The sequence below is a fragment of the Canis lupus genome, chromosome 23 (assembly GCF_048164855.1).
Source record: "Canis lupus baileyi chromosome 23, mCanLup2.hap1, whole genome shotgun sequence".
NCBI classification, from domain to species: Eukaryota; Metazoa; Chordata; class Mammalia; order Carnivora; family Canidae; genus Canis; species Canis lupus.
In genome coordinates, this window is record NC_132860.1 from 18,100,959 (window position 1) to 18,122,862 (window position 21,904).

Consider the following 21,904-nt stretch of genomic DNA (forward strand, 5'->3'; position numbering starts at 1 on the left):
CCCTTTTTAAAAATAAAATACTGCATTCTATTTAAGTTGATAATTAAAATTCAAGTTTAATTCCTAAGTAATCAATCACCCCTGAAGTTATTATTAAACATAGAGCCTAAGAAACTCTACAAATGCACTATACAAACAAAACTATTAAGACTTTTTACATCACATTTATACTTTTATCCTCCTTTCTATAGGAAAGCTATTTGGCTTAATTTTAAATTTTCTAAGTGAAATCTCTAAAGACAAAATCACATACACACACCAATACTGCTTCCACAATTAATAACACTACTATAGACCGAATATTTGTGGCCCCTTCAAATTTGTATTTAAATCCTAAACCCCAGTTTGATGGTATTAGGGGTGAGGCCTTTCTTAGTGATTAATGTCTTTATAGTAGTGACCCTAGAGAGGTTCCTCCCCTTCCAACATGTTGGGTTCTAAGAGCCAGAAAGTGGGTCCTCATCAGACACCAAATCTGCTTGGCTCCTTGATTCTGGACTTCTCAGCCTCCAGAACTGTTGAGGAATATACTTCTATCATTCAGTCTATAGTAATTGTTACAGGAGCCCAAAATGACTAAGACATACAAGGCTGTTATTTTTAATCAGAGAAAAATTACAGCATAAAAATTTTTAGTCTATAAATTTAAGCATTTCATTAATATACCACCTCAAATTCATGTTATTTTATGGGAGAATGTGCTGTGTTCAAAAAGTACATTATTACTATTTTCCGTTAGCTATCACACTGCTATCTTGAACTCTACTAGTTAACACAATATGAACTAGATTTTTTTTTTTGAACTAAATTGTTAACCATGCTTTTTATCCAGTCCTCTCCCTGCAAATGAGAGAGAGAACCCTCAATCACAAATGTACATAATGTACAGGAAACATAAATCATTCAAAATTAATCAATCAGTAAACTCTACATCAGCCCTTCTCTGATTAGTAATTAACTCTTACCTGGAGTATTACACCTATCTGAGTAAGAATAACTGATATACCTATGATTTTTATATTCTACTTTGCTCTATCTTGGGAATTAAAATAATACTCCACATACAGTATTTCAAAAAGATTGACTACACATTAAATTACCTTTCAACAAGTTTTAAGACAAACTACACTTATAGTAAAGAACACTGACTCCGTATATGTAACATATTTTAGATTAGTAATATTTCCAGAGTTTTGATTCTTTAGCTACAAAACATAACAAAGATTAAAATTAAGACTTGATATAGCCCTAGGTCTTCTATAGAGCCCCTGAGTACTTCTTTCATAATACATAAAAGAATGGGGCATATATGTTTATTTGTATAATTATGATTTCATATTTTAAGTTGTTTGGTTTATAAAACACATAAACAAGTGAGAATTGCACTGTAAGAATACCAAGATTCAGTCTATTTCATCCAGGATGCTTGGACTCTGCTACAAAGACAGAATGAATGTGTATCTCTCAGGCCTAGCAGATGAAATCACCATTTACACTAGAATATCATTCAATTATTATAAGAATGTAATTTTTAAAGTAATGATTATATTTAAATTTTTTCGACTAATTCCACAATTTGGCTGCTTCTGGTTGTGCACATACTAACTATACAACTTTCTGGCACAATTTAATTTTGCCAATGTACATAATCAAATCTCAAAATGTTACGGTCCCTCCTAAATGCCACTTTCAACATCTTAGTAAAAACTTGAGATTTAAAGGCCCAAGATTCTTTTTTTTAAAGTAGTTTCAGAGGCACAATTTAGTGACTCATCAGTTGCATATAACACCCAGTGTGCATTACATCAAGTGCCCTCCTTAATGCCCATCACCCAATTATCCCTTCCCCCCACCCACCTCCAACAACCCCATTTGTTTCTAGAGTTGAACATCTCTTATGGTTTGCCTCCCTCTCAATTTTCATCGAATTTTTCCTTCCTTTCCCCAATGTTCATCTGTTTTATTTTTCAAATTCCACATACGAGTGAAATCGTATGGTATTTGTCTCTCTAAGGCAAAGATGCTTACCTACAAAATAACCAAATGGGTAAACTGCCAACTTCTTTAGTAAAAGAGAAATGACAGTTAAAATAATCAAAGCAAAGTTTTTCTATTTAATTAGAAATTAAAAAAAAAAAAAAAAAAAGATTTACTGCTCACCAGGGTCCAGTGAAATTATTTATTTTACAGGCCCCCAAAATGTTCCATCATTGTGCTGCTACTTATATACCAATATTTAAAAAATAAATTTAGATGCATTATTTATTTACTGGGTACATTTGGTGTGTCAGGCAATATTTTAGGTACTGTGAATACAACTGTTAATAAATCTAAGATTAAATGCTAACAACTGAGAAATGGTTCACTGCATATGGCACATTATGGTAAATTAGTCACTGAAATAAATTTTAAGACTAATATTATGTAAAGAAAAGGGAAGTGCTTACTGTACATTAAGTGAAGCAAAAAAAAATTTTAACAACATTGATGTAGGGAAAAAGAACACCAAAAAATAATACTAGAACATAACTGGTTTTTCTAGAATAGAGGAATTATTAGTACTTTGTATTTCCTATGACAAAATTAATACACCAGCAAATAAAGAACAGGACACTAAAGATATGAATTCCATTATTTTGCAAACCAATGGATAATATGAGAAGTAGCACATCACATTTTCACAGATTTGGTACTGAGAGAATTGCTCAATATCTTGTTGACACTGGAACTAAGAAATAGTCATCTTCCCTTATGCACAGTTTCACTTTCTGTGGTTTCAGTTATCCTTCATCACCCATAATCAAGAAGCAGATGATCTTTTCTGACATATTAGCAGAAGGTCAACAATAGCCTAGCACCATGTCAAAATGCCTACATCATTTACCTTCCCTTATTTCATTACACAGGCATTTGATCTTTTCACATCATCACAAGGGTGAGAACAGTAAAATAAGATATTTTAAGAGACCACATTCACATACCTCTTATTATAGTATATTGTTATAATTGTTCTAATTTATTATTAGTTGTGGCTAATCTCTTGCCTAATTACAAATTAAATTTTACCAAAAGTATGTATGTGTAGGCAAGAATGTAGTATATATAGCATTGGTACCATGCAGTTTCAGGCATCCACTGAGGGTTTTAAAATGTAATCAGTCATGGATTGGGGCAGGAGGACTACTTTAGTACTTTTTAAATGATTAAAACAGTAAATGCAAAAGCTGTAAAGAGCAACTGCATAAACAAAGAGGTTTGTTATCTTAGAATCATCCACTGGGTAGGGAAACAGAGAATACACAGAATCTTTTAATAAACCCTATCAATTTCTCTTTTCAATAAACCCTATCAATTTCTCTTTTCAGCTTCTCTTTTAATTCAACGAAATAACACATTCTTTTAACTCTGCCACCGATACCAAGGCACTAGCTGTTTGTAGTAAGCACATGAGGGAAAACTGATTTTCAGGGAAGAAAATCACTGAAGGGCCAACCCAACACACCTCTGCTATTCAATTATGAACCTCTGAAAGAATTGATTTACATAAAACCAAGAAAATAATTCAGCAACTTGCCTGCCTGTCTCACAGGTAAATCCAGTTGTTCCGACATAGTAATCTGAAGCAGTGTTGAAACAAAATTCAGAGACTTGTGTGCCTACAAAACAAAAAATAAAAAAAATAAAAAAAAGTTTTAAATTTCTGCAAATATTCTCAGTACTCTATTCCACTGTTTGACTGGCACAAAAGGCTACCCACCTGCAAGTTGGTCCCAGCTTTACTTCCCCCATCACTCACCAACAATGAATAAAAAAAAAAATTAATAACCTAACTCCTAAAATATTTTAGATGTTTACATTTGCCTGCATACTGCTCTACTTCCCACTTATCCTAACTAGCATTCTTAACTTACACTGAACAGCAACAGCTCAAAAACAATATCCTCTGTAATACCTATTTCCCCAATTCAGTAATAATTTCTCCAAAGAGATGTTTTGAGTGACTAGACTAAATCAGTAAAAATTAATAGCCTCGGAAGTGGTTTCCAAGGTGCTAATAATGTCTTATTTTTGAATATGGCTATTTTACCTCAGTGTCTTCCGTTTGTGAAAATTAATCAACTGTACCCTTACAATGACTATTCTGTATGTATGCTATATTTAAACAGAAAATTTTAAAATCAATTTTTTTTAAGATTTTATTTATTTGACACAGAGTGAGAGTGAACAAGCACGAGGAGGAGGAACAGGAGAGAAAGAAGAAGGTTCCCCACAGAGGAGGGAGCCCAACATGGGGCTCAATCCCAGGATCTTGAGATCATGACCTGAGCAGAAGGCAGATGCTTAACCAACTGAGCCACTCAGGCGTTCTAAAATCAAAGTTTTGAATATACAATAAAAGTAGGATACAACAACAACAACAACAAAAGTAGGATACAAACTATATGATAATAATAAATACATTTATATGAAATTCCAACACAACATATATAGAAAATAAGGAAATATACCCAAAATGTTAATATAGTTTATCTCTCGTGTGGTGGGATTATAAAGGAGCTATTCTTTACATGTTTTCTATTTTGCAGTTTATACTACAGACCCTGGTAACGTTCATTAACAGTATAAAAAAGTTACTTAATGATTCCTAAACTGTCATATTTGCTTCTGGTTTTTAGAAAAAGAACTGAACATTCAAGCTATATCCCTTCTTGAATGTTTTCAGAGTAGCATTCCCTCTCCTCAAATATAACTACCACCTATGTCATCTCTTCATTTCAGCCCAAGTTTTAGCATGTTTTCTTAACATATACACGTGAACAATTGTAACTTTTATTTTAGTTTCTTCTTTACAGACTCCTCCCCCCCCAATATTCCACAAAAACATTCTTAGAAACAGAAAAATTTCCCTCTGGATATAAAAAATTTCTTCTACATTAGAACCTGGAATTCTGTCACTCCAAAAATTGTTTATTCAGACGTTCCTGGTGTATGACACCACACCAGGAGCTAAGTATACAAGGGTTGAAACAAAACAATAAGGCTCTGTGACCCCATGGAAACTTAAGAGTTTAATGTGAAGGATAGTAAAAACAAGTAATTATAATAAAGTACAGTAGAAGGGGTAGAGACACTATTAAAGAATCAAAAGGAGAATCTTCTAACCTCAGAAAAAAACGCTTAAATTTAAGACATGAATGGGAGTAGTTAAATGGATGAAGGGCAGTTATCTGCCCTTTCCAGTACTCCAACCACCATTAACCACTATAACTTTCTTGAAACATCCTTCCACCTAAGCAATTCATAGACCACTTTTCCTGGTCTTTTCCTTCTCAAATTACTTTGGTTTCTTATGCTATTTAAACTATAACTGCTCAAGTCATGGGCCATCTTTTACACTCCCCAGCTGATTTCATCCAACCAGGTCTTTAAATACTATCTACTTGTCAAATACATGATTTCCAGTCCAGGTCACTCTTAAGAGATCTATTTAATATCTCTACCTTCACAGGCCTCTCAAATTTATACTGTTCAAAGCATCTTCTCCCCTAAAAGCTGTGTTTCTACTTTCTTGTACTACTTCTCCCCATCTTTTTCATCACTATCCTCAGTCACTTAGGTCAAATACTGAATGACCTCTTTAATACTTCCCTCTTTTTTACCCCAATTAAATGCATCAGGACCTGTCAATTCTTTATACAAAATACTCATATAATATACCCACTTTCTCCATTCCCACTAATATCAACCTAGTCCAAATGACTATCATCTTTCTTAACTATTTGCCACCCTCCTGCTCATTCTCCATTTAGCAGCAAAGGTCTTTAAAATTGTAAACCAATCTTATTTATTTATTTATTTATTTATTTATTTATTTTTTATTTATTTATTTATTTATTTATTTATTTTTTATTTTTATACCAATCCCCTTTAAAAAAAAAATTTTTTTTTTTAAAATAGCTTTCTACTCGACTTCCCAAAGCCTATTTAATATTTAAGGGCCTGCATTATCTTGCCCCGGTCTATTTCTTCAGTCTCATTTAGAGAAACTTTCTTACTTCCCACCTTAGCAGCCTTCTTTAGGTTCTTTCAACAAACATAATTACTACATTTCTGAGTCCTGTACATGCTATAGCTTTCTATCTATAACACTCTTCTCTCCAGTGTTCCACCAGGGTTAACTGGTTCACAGCTTCATTCTTTGAGTCTCCTCCTAAACATTTAGAGAAGGCTTTGATTGATCTGATTGATCATTCAAGCTAAAGTAGGGCTCCCTATTATTAGTCTCATAATCTCGGGGGGGTTTTCCTCCATACCATTTATTACGTATTTGTAATCATTATATATATAGACTGGTTTATGTCTGCCTCTGCTGTTAATTAGATTTTAAGCTTCACTGATAGGAACTATACTATTTGTAAACCAAGGTCCTCATGACTCTTGGCATTTAAGGTATTTAACAAATTTATTAAATGAAGAACTAAAATGAAACAACTATAAAAATGCCTTGGAAGCAGCTGTGATCACCTAGGGGCAGTGCAGTGTAAAAAAGTGTTTATATTAAAGAGATAAATGAGCCCACAAAGGACACTACTATCCACACTACTAGTAGGGAACTTTTTAGGCTACTTATAGTATATATCTTATCTCCTGCATCAAATTATGAATTCCTGGAATGGACAGCTAGAATCAGACAGTCTGATTACAAATACAGGTGATGCTACTTCCAACATTTTTAACTCTTGAGCAAGTCTAAGACTTAATTACAAAATTAATGTACCAAATTTGCTTCACAAGATGATTATAAGGAATAAGTAAAATATGTGAAAGTATTACAGTAAATGTCAAGATGTAACAAATTTCTGTTGCTTTTATCTACATTGACAATAGAATCTCATCTACCTCAGAGTATGTTCTAAAGTCAGTAGGGCATAAACTGAAAATTGCCAAATGGTCCTTTATAAATCACCTATACGGCAGCCCCGGTGGCGCAGTGGTTTAGCGCCGCCTACAGCCCAGGGTGTGATCCTGGAGACCCTGGATCGAGTCCCACGTCAGGCTCTCTGTATGATGCCTGCTTCTCCCTCTGCCTGGGTCTCTGCCTCTCTCTCTCTCTCTGTTTCTATGAATAAATAAAATCTTTTAAAAATAAATAAATAAATAAATAAATAAATAAATAAATAAATAAATAAATAAATAATAGCCTATAAAATACAATATATGGGGTTTTGTAAATAAGTTCTCTTGAGGTCCCAATACTACATTTTTTCCTTGTGAGTTGAAAACGACTGCTTTCTATGATTGGAACCCCAAATAAAGTTGTTGGATTATGTTCAGGGGTCATGTTAAAATAACAAAAACCACCACAACTACCACTGTTTTTGTTGGCTCCCCACATATACAGCCACCTGTGAGTTAAAAGTGAGCCATGTGCCACTAACTATATCTTCCTACAAGCACAATAGGTACTCCACAAATGTTACACTAACAAAAGAATTTTATCAACTTCTAACTTAAGGTTTAAATATAAAAAATAAAATCCCAGGGGAACCTTTTGAACCAGTTGGTTAAACATCTGCCTTTGGTTCAGGTCATGATTTCCAGATCCTGGGAGTGAGCCCTGCTCAGTGAGAGTACTTCTCTCTCGTCTCTCTCTCTCAAATACAATCTTTAAAAAATAAAATAAAACCCCAAGGTAAATATTTTTATCATCTTGGTGGAAAAAAAGCTAATCATGACACCAAAAGACATGACACCAAAAAGCTAATCATGAGCTATAAAAATAGTTTTCATATCAAGTAAATAAAAAAGTAAGATTTTTATATGCTCCACTCTCTCATCAGTATAAACAGTGTTTAAAAAAGCGGAGGGGGTGGGGGGATATCTGCAACATCTGAGGAAGAGTTAAAATCACTCCAAAACAAAAATTAGCAAATATATGCAGGCAATTTACAAAAAAATCAGTACAAGTGGACACTCCTACCTGAAAACAATGTATGCAAAGCATCATAGTGCTAGTGAGAATGTGAAAAAAAATGGAACTCATACACAATGCTGGTAGATTGTGCATAAAATGGTACAATCATACTGGAAAACTGGCAGTTTCACACATGCACCTACTTTACAACCTAGCAATTTTAGTTTTATATACCCAAGAAAATAAGTGCTTATGTCCACAATAATACCTGTGCACTGATAAGTGAATGTATAAACAAACTATGGTACAATTCATACAATGAAATACTATACAGTAACTTAAAAAAAAGCCTAACTACGCAATCAAGCAATAATATGGACCTCAAAAAAACATGTTAAGAAGCTAGACTACTTAGGTACATACCATGTGATTTTATTTATATGAAGTTCAAAGATAGGCAAGTCTAATTTATAACTAACAGAAGTCAGAATAATGGTAACCTGAAGGAGGAAAGGTATCAACTGGGAAAGTCTCAAGGGAAAGTTCTAAGCCAATAGGGATGTTTTAAAAATTTTGATCTGAATAGTGGTACCTAGGTAAAAATGGAATGGGCTATACATATTTGAGCTTAATATTACATGTGAATTATCCCTCAATTTAAAAAAATTAACTAGACTTTTATCTGAACAGTTACAGCAGCATTATTAATTAATAATAGCCCAAAAGTAGAAACAACCCACAAGTACACCAACTGAAGGGATAAGCAAAATAAGGCATATCCATACATGTGATGAAATATTATTTCGTAGTGAAAAGAATGAAGCACTGATATATGCTACAACATATGTGAACCTTAAAAATACATTTTGTGAAAGACACCAGTACCTTAGGAAGGGGGGTTTGCAGGGGGCAGAGAGGGGGACCACTAACAGTTTGGAGTTTCTTTTTGGGGTGATGAAAATGTTCTAAAGTTTGTGGATGGGACGCCTGGATGGCTGAGCAGTTAAGCATCTGCCTCCGGGTCAGGGCGTGATCCTGGAGTCCTGGGATGGAGTCCCACATCGGGCTCCCTGCATGGAGCCTGCTGCTTCTCCACCTCTCTTTGTATGTGTCTTTCGTGAATAAATAAATAAAATCTTAAAAAAAAAAAAAAAAAGTTTGTGGTGATGGTTGCATAACTGAATATACTAAAAGCCACTGAACTGGAGGGGCACCGGGGTGGCTCAGTCTTTTAAGCATTCCACTTACGCTCAGGTAATGATCTCAGGGTCCTAGGATGGAGAAGAGCATCAGGCTCCCTGTTCAGGGTGGAGTCTGCTTTTGCCTCTCTGTCTGCCCCTGCCCCCCTACCCCCAGCCCCTAGCTCATACACTCATGTTCTAATAAATAAATAAAATCTTAACAACAAAGTGGAAACTTTAAGTAGTTGACTTCAATAAAGTTGTAATAAAAAATCAACAAAACTGAACTATTAAAATAAGTATTTATTTTATTACTCTTTTAAGTCACTTTGCCTTCAAAAACACACAAGTACAAGTCTAAAAGGTGCAACAGGTAATGTGTTACTTTCAGACAGCTGAGCTAGACCAAGGGGTAAGAAAGATGTTTCTGGCAGCAGAAGTAACAAGCAAATTCAACCTGGATGGATATCTACCTACCTGCCCCATACAAATTTCCATCCAGCTGAAATCTCTAATGCCTTATAGTCTCCCAAAGAAAGTTAACAAATAGACATAAAGTAATACTATCAGACATGAAATTCTCAAGAAAATTCTGAGGGAAAGTAGATTAGCAATCACCTAGGCCTGGGATATGAGATTGAACTGGAAGGAGATTGGGATACGAGATTGAACTGGAAGGAGGGATCTTACTGGGTTAATGAAAAGTTTCCAAAACTACACTGTGGTGATAGTTATACAACGTGCTAAATCTACTAAAAATCACTGAGTTTAACTTAAGACAGATATATTTTATGAGGGGGACCCCCCTTTCAAAGAAAGAAATATTTTGAAGGATGTAAAATTATACCCCAACTAAGTTTTAAAATGAAAAAAAAAAAAAAAAAAAGTAAAAGACCACAAATCAGTACAATTATAAAAGAGTAAACAGATATAGATTAACTGTTCAAATAGGAAAACTTACCCTTTTAAGCACTAGGTTATCTCTAATAACTTTCTGGCATTCTTGGGGACAGCAAACTAACATATTTGAAAGAATTTCTATCATATTTATTATAATTATCATATGTTAAAAAAAACCTTCACATTTTATAGTAAACTTAAAACATAAATTTAAGTAAAAATATCACTACCATCAATCTTTATTACAAAGACTCTAAAATCTGAGTAATTATGGTATTCTCAACAAGTAAACATTGATACAGGCCTCAAGATGCTACAATAAATGTTTTAGAGTACAAGTTAGGGTATAAATGTAAACTGTTGGCATTAGTTAATAAAGGCCCTTCTTTGGGACGCCTGGGTGGCTCAGTGGTTGAGCACCTGCCTTCAGCCCAGGGCCTGATCCTGGAGTCCCAGGATCGAGTTCCACATAGAGCTCCCTGCATGGAACCTGCTTCTCCCTCTGCCTATGTCTCTGCCTCTCTCTCTCTGGGTCTCTCATGAATAAATAAATAAAATCTTAAAAAAAAAAAAAAGGCTATTAAAAAAAAGGCCCTTCTTCAAGCTCCTGGTTTCCAGCAATCAGAGAACCAGGAAAACTGAAGCAACAAATGGGTCATTTATACATCATTAGGTAGAACTAAAACTGCCAATACTCAAGTTTAAAAGGTAACACAAAGCTACCTTTCTATATAACTTCTTACCTTCTCATTATTTGTCATTAACCCAGATAATTTGACATTCACCTTTAATTCATTTCATCAAAATTCCTCAACAGCCACAACTCCATCTCGTTTTCCTTTACCTCTATTCTATCTATTGGTACTTACAATGTGTCAGACACTACAGAGATGAAAGATCACTATAAGATAGGTTGGGGTATTAATAATTCTACCTGGACTAACAGGTAAAATTTTGCATTAAAAGGATTTAAACCCATAGAGATGGGGAGACAAGATTTTTAAAAGGAAAAGTTTAAGGTTTAAGAGATTTATATTAAGGGACGCCTGGGTGGCTCAGTGGTTAAGCGTCTGCCTTTGGCTCAGGACCTGATCCTGAGGTCCACGGATTGAGTCCCACATCAGGCTCCCTGCATGGAGCCTGCTTCTCCCTCTGCCTGTGTCTCTGCCTCTCTCTCTCGCTGTCTCTCATGAATAAATAAATTTTTTAAAAAAGAGATTTTTTATTAAGAGAATGAAAAACAACAATGAAAAACAAAAATGAATAGGTAAAGGATGCCTGGGTAGCTCTGCGGTTGAGAGTATGCCTCCAGCTCAGGGTGATTCCAGTCCCAGGATCAAGTCCCACATTGGGATCCCTATGAGGAGCCTGCTTCTCCCTCTGCCTATGTCTCTGCCTCTCCCTCTGTATGTCTCATGAATAAATAAATAAAATCTTAAAAAAAAATGAATAGGTAAATTGTGACCAAATCGAGACCTATATTAAGTGTGAACTTTTTTTTTTTTAAATTTTTACACAATCAGATAAAGATAGGGTCTTTTTTTTTTTTTTTTTAAGATTTTATTTATTTATTCATGAGAGACAGAGAAGCAGAGAGAGAAGCAGGCTCCCTATAGGGAGCCCCATTCAGGACTCAATTCCATGACCCCAGAATCATGCCGAGTGGAAAGCAGATGTTCAACTACTAACCCAGGCGTCCCGGATGACACAGTCTTAAAGCAGTACCAAGGATGTAATTCTAGAATAGATGACTATAAAACATCATAAGTGGAAAGCTATTATTACTAGGTATTAATAGGCCTAAAAAACTTCTACTCCATGGGCAGCTTCCCCTATTCTCCAAAGTAAGTATAACTTTACAAAAGAAAAAAATACACATACTCACATAAACAAATTTCCCCAGACCCTACTAACCCTTTAACCTACAGTCTTCTCCCCATCCTCTTACTAGCATTCTACTAACTTTATCAGAAAATTGCTTTCTCCGAGGTTACCAATATTTTAAAAGCTTTTCCCTCCAAAGTCTTCATTCTGCTTTAATTTCTCTCATTTAGAAATGTCAACCTTTTGTTTCCTAATAGCTTTTTACTTATTACATAAGTAATTCGTGTTCACTGGTAGAAAATCTATGAAATTCATTTAAGTAAAAAGGAAACTAAGTTCCTACAACCAACCTTCTTACTTAAAATTCCTTTTCCTGGCTTCCTCCTACTTTTACGCACAATTCTCCAGTCTCCTTTTTCCTGTTTCTTAAAGTTCCAAAAAACGGGCATGGCCAACAATGAAGCCATCCAGTTCACCCCACACCTCTAGTTCATATTCCTTTCCTCACAATTTACCCAGAAAAATAAGTTTTCTACTGTTGCTTTCTCTCATAACCTTCAATTCCACATTCCCAATTGCCTGCTATACATTTTTTTAAAGATTTTATTTATTCATTTATGAGAGAGAGAGAGAGAGAGAGAGAGGCAGAGACACAGGCAGAGGGAGAAGCAGGCTCTATGCAGGGAGCCCAACATGGGACTCGATCCTGGGACTCCAGGATCACGCCCTGGGCTGAAGGCAGGCACTAAACCTCTGAGCCACCCAGGATTCCCCTGCTATACATTTTCTATCTGATGTTTACCACATCCTCAAACCTGACTTAAAACTTAAGTTGTTTTCTTCAGTATCAATTGCCCCTTTAGACCTACATTTTCCAATAGAATTACCTGATGTCAAAAAAAAAAAAAAAAAAGAATTACCTGATGTCAGTATCTTTTATAGTAACCCTTTAAGAGGTAATTTTTTATTATTTCCCTTCTTTGCAATGCAACCAAAGAGAGCTTCAATTAGCTACTGTACTTTACACTATTTTTAAGGAAAAAGACAAGCATGAGGGCACTATGACATCAAAATATATGCATGAAAACAACCAGATAATTTTAAGAGCGAAGGGATTTCTTCTTTTTTTCAAAAAAAAGATTGTATTTATTTATTCAGCAAAGGGATTTTTTTTTTTAAAGATTGTAATTTATTCATTCATGAGAGACAGAGAGAGGGAGGCAGAGACATAAGCAGAGGAAAAAGCAGGCTCTCTGCAGGAGCCAGATGTGGGACTGGATCCTGAACCCTGGGATCAGGCCCTGAGTCAAGGCAGACGCTCAACCACTGAGCCACCCAAGTGTCCCAAGAGCAAAGGGATTTCTAACTTTTCTGCTTTAAATTTTTATTTATTTATTTTTTTATTTATGATAGTCACAGAGATAGAGAGAGAGAGAGAGAGAGGCAGAGACACAGGCAGAGGGAGAAGCAGGCTCCATGCACCGGGAGCCCGTTGTGGGATTCGATCCCGGGTCTCCAGGATCACGCCCTGGGCCAAAGGCAGGTGCCAAACCGCTGCGCCACCCAGGGATCCCTAACTTTTCTGCTTTACTAAAAAATTTGACAGACGGGGCGTCTCAGTGGCACAGTCCATTAAGCATCTGACTCTTGGTTTCTGCTCAGGTCATGATCTCAGGGTCATGATATGGGGCTGCTACAGTCTGCTTAAGACTCTCTCCTCCCTGTCTCCCCCAACCTCCCATGCTCTCTCTCAAATCAATCAATCTTAAAAGAAGAATTTGACAAAGACAAATACTCTATTTACACGAAATATTAGGCAGAGAGAGGTTAAGTCATCATAGTGGTAGAATTAGGACCAGGTTGAGACTCTTCATTATGTCTTTCAGTTTTTCATTAAATAGTGGTAATACTTAAATGCTTTTCAAGAAAATAAGTAAATAAAAATTAAAAAATGCTTTTCAACCAAGGAGTTTAAAAAAAACTTAATTACAAATTACCTTAACCAAATTAACCAAAAGAAAAAAACCCCACTTTAAATCAAACTCATCATTAATGTGCCACTGATAGAAGCAAATAATAAGTTAAATACTATGTGCATCTATATCTAAAAGAGAAATTTACTTATGAATATTAATGCCAGTGATATCTTTCTTTCAGATCTTTAACATGCTGTCACTGAATAATTTCCTGTGTAACAGCCAAAGTATACAGGGACTTTCCCTCTCCTAAATTCAAAACAGCATCTACTTAGAGATATTCCTAATTAAGGAATGTTACTGGGCAGCCCGGGTGGCTCAGCGGTTTAGGTAGGGCTGCCTTCAACCCGGAGCATGATTCTGGAGACCCGGGATGGGGTCCCGCATCGGGCTCCCTGCCTGCAGCCTGCTTCTCCCTCTGCCTGTGTCTCTGCCTCTCTCTGTGTGTCTCTTGTGGATAAATAAATAAAATCTTAAAAAAAAAAAAAAAAAAAAGGAATGTTACCAGACTATTCTGTCTTCCAAAAATATACATTATATTCCCATAAATATTTTGCTGAATTTCTAGACATGCCAAATTGTACTACAAACATGCCATCATTTTGAACTTTTCCAGACCTAATATTTTCATTACTTGAACATTTCATAAGTCCTTTAATAAAACAAAATCAAACTCACCACTTATGAATAAAATATATCACTTATAGGGATCCCTGGGTGGCGCAGCGGTTTAGCGCCTGCCTTTGGCCCAGGGCGCGATCCTGGAGACCCGGGATCGAATCCCATGTCGGGCTCCCGGTGCATGGAGCCTGCTTCTCCCTCTGCCTCTCTCTCTCTCTCTCTCTCTCTGTGACTATCATAAATAAATAAAAAAAAAAATTAAAAAAAAAATATATCACTTATAGTAGTAACTGTAATCATTTGTGAAAATCCTAGAAGTGACTCAGGTAGTCTATGAATTTAAAGGGTAAACACAAAGAAGTATTAAGAAACTTATCAAAGCCATGTTCACTTACTTTTTCACATAAAGTATGTGAGAAAGCAGCATTTCTATCTACATAAACACGTTACAGCACATTAAGTTTAGGAACTGAAAGTTTAAAAGGCTCCTAGGTAAGCCTTCTAATTCTACTTAAGGCATTTTTCTTGCTGCAAGTATAAGAGGGAAAGAATACTCATGCTAAGATCATATCTGCCTTAAGCAAAGTCAGATTTAATAGTTTTCTTATCCAAAACTTACACATAGCTCTATTATAAGTCTCAACCGCATGCATTGTGAGGGCCGTGTTGACTATGAAACTCCAGAAAGGCAGGAATCACAAATTTCTTTATCAACCACTTAGCTCAGTGCCTATCAAAAGACATTTGCTATTAAATGAATCAAAGGAGCCTGACACTTGGTTTCAGCTCAGGTTATCTCAGGGTCATTAAGATCAAACCCGTGTAGGGCTCTGCACTGAGCACGGTTGGCTTAAGATTCTCTCTCCCTCTCCCTCTGCCCCTCCCCTGCTCTCTCTCTCAAATTAAAAAAAAGAAAAAGAACCAGATTGGGAACTGTTATTCGGAATAAACATTTCAAAAAAAATTTTCCTGACATTACACTTAAAATTTCAGTTCAAATCTAAGCTTCATTTGAGGACTTGTGTAGGACTCTGTCTTGTGTACAGTATTGTATCCCCAGCATGAAGATAGAATTTGCCACATGATAAGCACTCAAATATTTTTTCAAGTATTTTTAAAATATTTGAAAACAATCAGAAATAATGAGTTGTTGAATAGTCCATTCTCAGCTAATCTCACAAGACTAAAAAAAACACCATCTACAGATTTTATTGCCACTGGAGAGAAGTTCAAAGTCAATGAACTTTTAGAGTAGGAGACAGGGCAGCCCGGGTGGCTCAGCGGTTTAGTGCCGCCTTCAGCCCAGGGCATGATCCTGGAGACCCGGGATCGGATCCCACATCGGGCTCCCTGCATGAAGCCTGCTTCTCCCTCTGCCTGTGTCTCTGCCTCCCTCTCTCTCTCTCTCTGTGTTTCTCATGAATAAATAAAATAAAAAAAAAAAAAAGAGAGAAGTGACAACAATCATCTAGTTCAAATAAAATTAAAATAGTTAAAATTTAAGGACAAATATATATAACTAGGTGTTAAAAAGGAGTTTTCAATTTACAAAGTACCAAAGAAGGTCTGAGTAGGAAAAGATGGCATTTAAGATGGGATTAATAAGATCTGTGAACAAGAAAACTTATTTTTAGGTGGAAAGAGCTTAACAGGAGGGGTGGGCGCACAAGCAAAGGTTTGTATAGAAAGGTTTCCACTGAAGAACACTGACAGCAAAATCAGGAAGAATGCAGAAAGACTATTGTCTACTATAATAATTTGCCAAAACCTTCAGAGATATCTTAACTTTATCTTATAAATGAAGAAACAAGTATTTCTAAGTGAATGAGAGGGAGAGTAGGAAGTAGCAAACAGTCTCTGGAAACATAATATACGATGAATGTTGAATGAATACCAAATGTCACGTGTATTTAAAAAAAAATTTTTTTTAAACTCTACCTATAGATATACAGAAGTCAATTAATCTCAAGGTATATAATTTAAATGATAAATGACAGATTCCTGTACACAAATCTACTTTTCTAAAGATTTTATTTGTTATTCATGAGAGACACAGAGAGAGAGAGGCAGAGATATAGGCAGAGAGAGAAGCAGGCTTCCTACAGGAAGCCTGATGTGGGGACTCCATTCTGAGACTAAGGGATCATGTCCTGAGCTGAAGGCAGACGTTCAACCACTGAGCCACCCAGGCATCCCACAAATCTACTTTAAAGACTGAAAGACATTTCTATTACTCAAGTTCTTATTTCTCTTTGCATACAAGTAATTGCTGAGAGTCCATAGTGTGCCAGGCACTGTGTTTATAATTGTGCTAATTTTCGTGTTACAGTAATGCTACTAATGATCTTACTGTTCAGACACCTGTGTTCCTTCTCCATTAGTGCTGATCATTTTCCACTGAAATATACAACTACTACAGTTAGACTGAGACAGGAAATAAAACGCATGGCACAGTAGATGGGTTAATCAGTTGGCACTTATGCAGTAGTTCAAATAACCTGAAAAGAACTTATTAGGTGCCAAATACTTTCCTGAAGTTTTTACATGCCTCATCTCACTCAACCCACATGACACTATGACATACATACTATTACTACTTTTATCTTACACATAAAGGAAAATGGTGCTTAGAAGTTAAATAAATTTCCTAACATCCCTCAGCTAGTATAGAACACTTCATAGTTAAAAAAAACAAAAAAACAAAAAACCCAGTAACTAAGTGGGTTCTCAATCATATTTCCAAGAATTCTTGTACTTTTTATCGGTTTTCTCCAGTCTTTGAGCCAAAGCTTGTTACATGATGATATTTCAAATTGGGACATGACAACGTGGTCCAACACTGTAAGAGCAATTGAGAGGGGAAAAAAAAAAATCAAAATTCATGCCATGCCACAGAGTTAAGTCAGTAAGGAGTATTAAATATATCTTGAAATTTCTGCCGAAAAGTGTCTTTACTGTGGTCTCTAGTAGTTTAACGGAACTTTCTTAATTTTATCTATATGTAACATAAAAATATATAAATGGTTTAAATACCCTTAATTTGAGGGTGGTTTAACAGAGCTAAAGCCCATATTATTATCTACCCTAATGAAGTAAAGCCTAACACTGACAAATCAAAGAACTGCTGTAACAAAAGACAAATCCTCACCTTGTAAAACTTAAAATTATACTAGTGAAACTAAATAAAATATGTATGATAAACCAGGGCTATGGAGAAAAATAAATGAAGGGAGATGTAGAGTGTCTGGAATGTTGTATTCAGGGGAAGTCCTCGGTGATAACGGAGACAGCTGAACAATGATAGAAGAGATCAAGTCTGGGAGATTACTGAAATAAAACAGTTCCAAGAAGATGGAACAGTTAAGTGCAATCACTGTAAGGCAAGAGAACTCTGTTTTTAACTATCTGCATTATAATACTTTGATAACATTTACAATTTTTATACTTAGTGATATCACTTCAATTAGCTTAAGCGATTCACTCAAATGTCAATCATCTTTTTCTTTTAACTAAATGAACCAAAGTATAATTCCAATTGAATAAAAGCAGTATGGAATGATTGCTTCCTGTCTTATCCAAAGCAAGAAGAGCCTGACAGAAATAAACTGTTACTTCCTCATTCTTACTACAGTTAACCTTCTTCAAGACTTATCTGGGATCTGTTTCCTAAATCAAGGTTCTGCCACAAAAAAAAAAAAGTCAAAGCAAGTAAGCATTCAAATGGAAGCACTTGATTAAAATTGAATGAAGACTAAAGATAAGAATTTTCTAATTAAAAGAAAAGTTATCTTAGGAAAAATTACTAAAAAATCAAGATGAAATAATGGAAAGAAATTTCAGAATGTAAACAGCTAAGAATCACAGAAATAAAGGCTAGACCACAAATTTTGTCAGAAAAGCACTGTTCAATATTCCAGAGTACTCCAAAATCTTAACAGAAGCTTAACAGTTTAAAATGCTATACTATTTTGATTATTCATCTTCTAAAAATCAGCCTATGAAATATTTATCCCAGGTCTCAAGTATAAGATGTCAGTGTATATTACTAGACATTCAATAACTGCTTGAGGAATGGATGAATTTCAAATTTTTCTATAAGGGAACCAATTCTTTTTTTTCAAATAATTTTTAAAATTAACAATTACAAACAGCATGTTTAGTCAGAATAATAAAATCATGGTAGAAATCACTGACTAAATTTTTGGGGCACCTAAACTTACCTATGCATTAATACTTCATAGACAAAATAATGTTCATCTTAACCTGTATCTCTCACAAAACAAAACAAAGTGATCTAGAACTCCCTCCATAGTTTCATAATGGTTCAAAATGGGAATGTATTTCAGTGAATTATTTTATACCCAAAAGAAATCTAAGCTCCTCCCAAGGTGACTTTGAGCCTAACAATTTGGAGGGGTGGGGGGTGGGATAGGGACTGGTTCATTGGGTAAAGCAGGGGACTCTGGATCTTGAGGTTGTGGGTTGGGTGCAGGGATTAATCACAAAATCTTTTTTAAAAAATTAGCATCACTCTTGGTATGATCTAATGACAGTTGCACTTACATATGTAAGATTTAACTTTTTTATTTTGTTTTACTTTATTTTATTTTTTAAAGATTTTATTTATTTATTCATGAGAGACAGAGACACAGGCAGAGGGAGAAGCAAGCTCCATGCAGGGAGCAGGATGCAGGACTGGATCCTGGGACCCCAGGATCACGCCCTGAGCCAAAGGCAGATTCTTAACCTCTGAGCCACCCAGGCGTCCCTAACTTTTTTATTTAAAAATAATTTTACACTTAATTTGCGTAAACTTTCTGGGTAGGCTTCTTATAAAAATATAAGTTTCTTGAGGGCAGAGATCTCTAAAAACAGCCTTATACACTGAAGATGTCCAATTAGGAATACTCCTGTGGCTTCTGAAAAGTCAACATAAATGTTTTTTACTTGAGTTTCCTACCAGCTAAGAGGAGCATAAAATAACTGAATTTCTACTTTAAAGAGGGACTTCTTTTTCCGTTTAAAAATAAATGTACACTGAACTTCACTAAAGCTTGCAGACTCAGTAGGATACCAAAAGACCAATTATTAACTGGCACAGGAAATTACAGGAGTCCTTTTAAGAAGCCTTTAAAATACTAAAATATAGAAAGTTGCAGAAATTTAGAAACAAATAATAAAACTGAAGATAGTAATCTGCCCACATATTAAGGCTGTTTTACCAAAGTGTGGTTCCCCCGAAAATAAAGGGGGAAAAAAGGAACCAATCCTCAGCGAGTTGATAACAAGCTTGGCACGTTTCAAGGCACCCTGCCTTACACTGTTCTCACTTGACCGTCACAGCAACCCTGTAGCCTAATTTTATGAATGGGAGAAACTCAGCAGCAAAAGGTTAAGCGACTTGCCCAAGGTCAGTCAAGAAAATCAGTGGTTCAGCTCTACCTGGAAGGGTGCACTTCACCCGACACTTTCTACTACAGAGCCCTGCCTCCCACTGTGGCATTAGCAGCGTAGAACAGGGAATCAGACTAATACAGATATAGGTAGCCCGCACTACCCTCGCCCTTCCAGAGAGGCGGGGGGCTTGCCTCTGAAAGCTTTCCCTAGCCGCCCAGTCGCAGGCAGGAAAGTTGTGCAGATCACCGATCAGCCCCGTGAAATGACAAGCTGACAGGCGCAGCCCCCAAAGGACCAGCTCTACATTCCCTGGAGCCCCTCCGAACCCGGCGCCAGCGAGACGGCTCCCGGAAACGTCTGAAAAACCTCCCAGTGAGTTTCGCCCCCTCCTGGGCGCGAGGAACGAGCTGGAAATGAGCCAGAGGGCGGCTGGCCACCCGAGCCTGCCATGTGTCCAGCCCGTCACGCCCGCCTCGCCTCAGCCGGCTCCTCATGCCTTGACCGCAGCCAGAGGCCCAGCTCAGGATCCGACGCAAAGGCTGCCTTGGAGGCCGCCACCACCGCAGCAGCCCGTGGCGCCCTGGCGTGGCACTCGCAGTCAGGTCCCCGCCCCACCTCTCCTGATGGGCCCCTGAGAGACGCCGTCCGCGCCTCTGGCCAGGCCCAGAGGGTTCGGCCTGCCACAGTCAGCCGCCCGCCCGGCGTCCTTACTTCATTGAGCTGGCGCTCCGCGGCCTCACGCAGCGCTGGGTCCATGGTGCCCCGCAGGGCCTCGATAATGGTGTTGGGGTCCATCGCAGCGCGGACTCGGTCAAACCCGGGGTTCGGGTGCTACTGGGCCAGGAATAGCGCCGCTCACAGCGCACATGGACCCGCCGCGCTCCGCAGCGGCAACCGGCGCGAAAGGAAAGAGAAGCGCCAAGGCCCCGGATAGAACCTCTTCGCCTCGGCGTGGAGGCGGGAGATGCTCCAGCCACTTCCTGTCGGCGCGCGCGCGAGGCACCTTGGGAGATGTAGTCCGCGTGAGCTTTACGCAGCCCACGTGGCTTTGAACTGTAGCTGCTACAGGCAGGTCTTGCTTTTCAAAAAGGAAAAATGTTCAGGCAGCACATAAAAAAAAATTAAAACAACCACACGCAAAGGTTTCCCATAATAATATACCTGTGCGACCGTGAGGCGGATGTGATGCGAGATGTGGTGCCATCCATTGCTAGTAATTGAAAAAAATTTTTTGAAATGTAATTTCAGATGGTTTCTAAATGCCATAAAAATGTTCATAATCTTTACCCCAAGAATTCCCATTCATGAGACTTTATACTAAGAAAATGACACAAAAGATTAAATAAACTTTATGTGTGAAAGGTATTAAACGTTACATATCTATGATTACCAATTAGTAAAAATAGGATTTTTATTGAGTCTCCAAATTTTGGTAGGAACTTTATATAAATCACCTGTAAACACAGAATAAGAACATAATCTCTATTAGATTATTTATTTATTTATTTATTTATTTATTCATTTATTTATTTATTTACACTCATCTTTTAAAAAAGTTAAACAGTTTCAGAAAGGTTAAATAACTTGCCCAAGTTCACTTAGTAAGAAGTTCACCTAGGATTTCAAACAGGATATTTCTGCTTTGAAAGTTTTCATTCTCTTCACTAAAACACTGCTTTTTAAGAGAAATGTCAATATGAGAACTGTTAAGCAAATTAAAATAATTCAATTAAATATTTCACAGCCATTAAAATGACAAATATTACATATAGTAACAACACAAAAACAGTTATATGAGGCTATGGCTTTGAAACATGGGCAAAGACTGGAAAACAAAGCTGGCAAATGAAATAAATTGATTTTCTAGGGTGTTGAGATTTTGAGAAATTTCTTTTCATATTTGTCATCGCTATAATAAAATTATATAAACATATTTACTTATAATGAATCATAAACCTTCAAATGCAACTTGTTAAAAGATCACTTATTGTTTTTAGTTTGCAAAAAAAGAGGAATGGGGGTACAAAAATCTTTCCCTGAAACAGTGGACTTTGCAATATTAATATCTCTTACATGCCAACTTCTGTGCC

The 21,904-nt window shown here is 36.5% G+C and overlaps 1 protein-coding gene and 1 long non-coding RNA gene across 2 annotated transcripts in view; one reads left to right on the plus strand and one right to left on the minus strand.

The window, feature by feature from the left end:
- LOC140614818 (uncharacterized) overlaps positions 1–3,643 on the plus strand; it is a 48,352-nt gene extending 44,709 nt beyond the window's left edge. The window contains exon 4 of the long non-coding RNA XR_012015591.1: positions 3,366–3,643. This is a non-coding gene — a long non-coding RNA (uncharacterized lncRNA). The remainder of the gene's footprint in view (positions 1–3,365) is intronic.
- Positions 1–20,784, minus strand: part of IPO7 (importin 7) — a 55,911-nt gene extending 35,127 nt beyond the window's left edge. Inside the window, exons 1-2 of the mRNA XM_072794112.1 lie at positions 20,526–20,784; positions 3,575–3,656 (exon numbers count right to left, since the gene is read on the minus strand). Of these exons, the coding sequence (XP_072650213.1) occupies positions 3,575–3,656; positions 20,526–20,609 (166 nt within the window). The 5' untranslated portion in view covers positions 20,610–20,784. The remainder of the gene's footprint in view (positions 1–3,574; positions 3,657–20,525) is intronic.
- Positions 20,785–21,904: the final 1,120 nt, after the last annotated feature.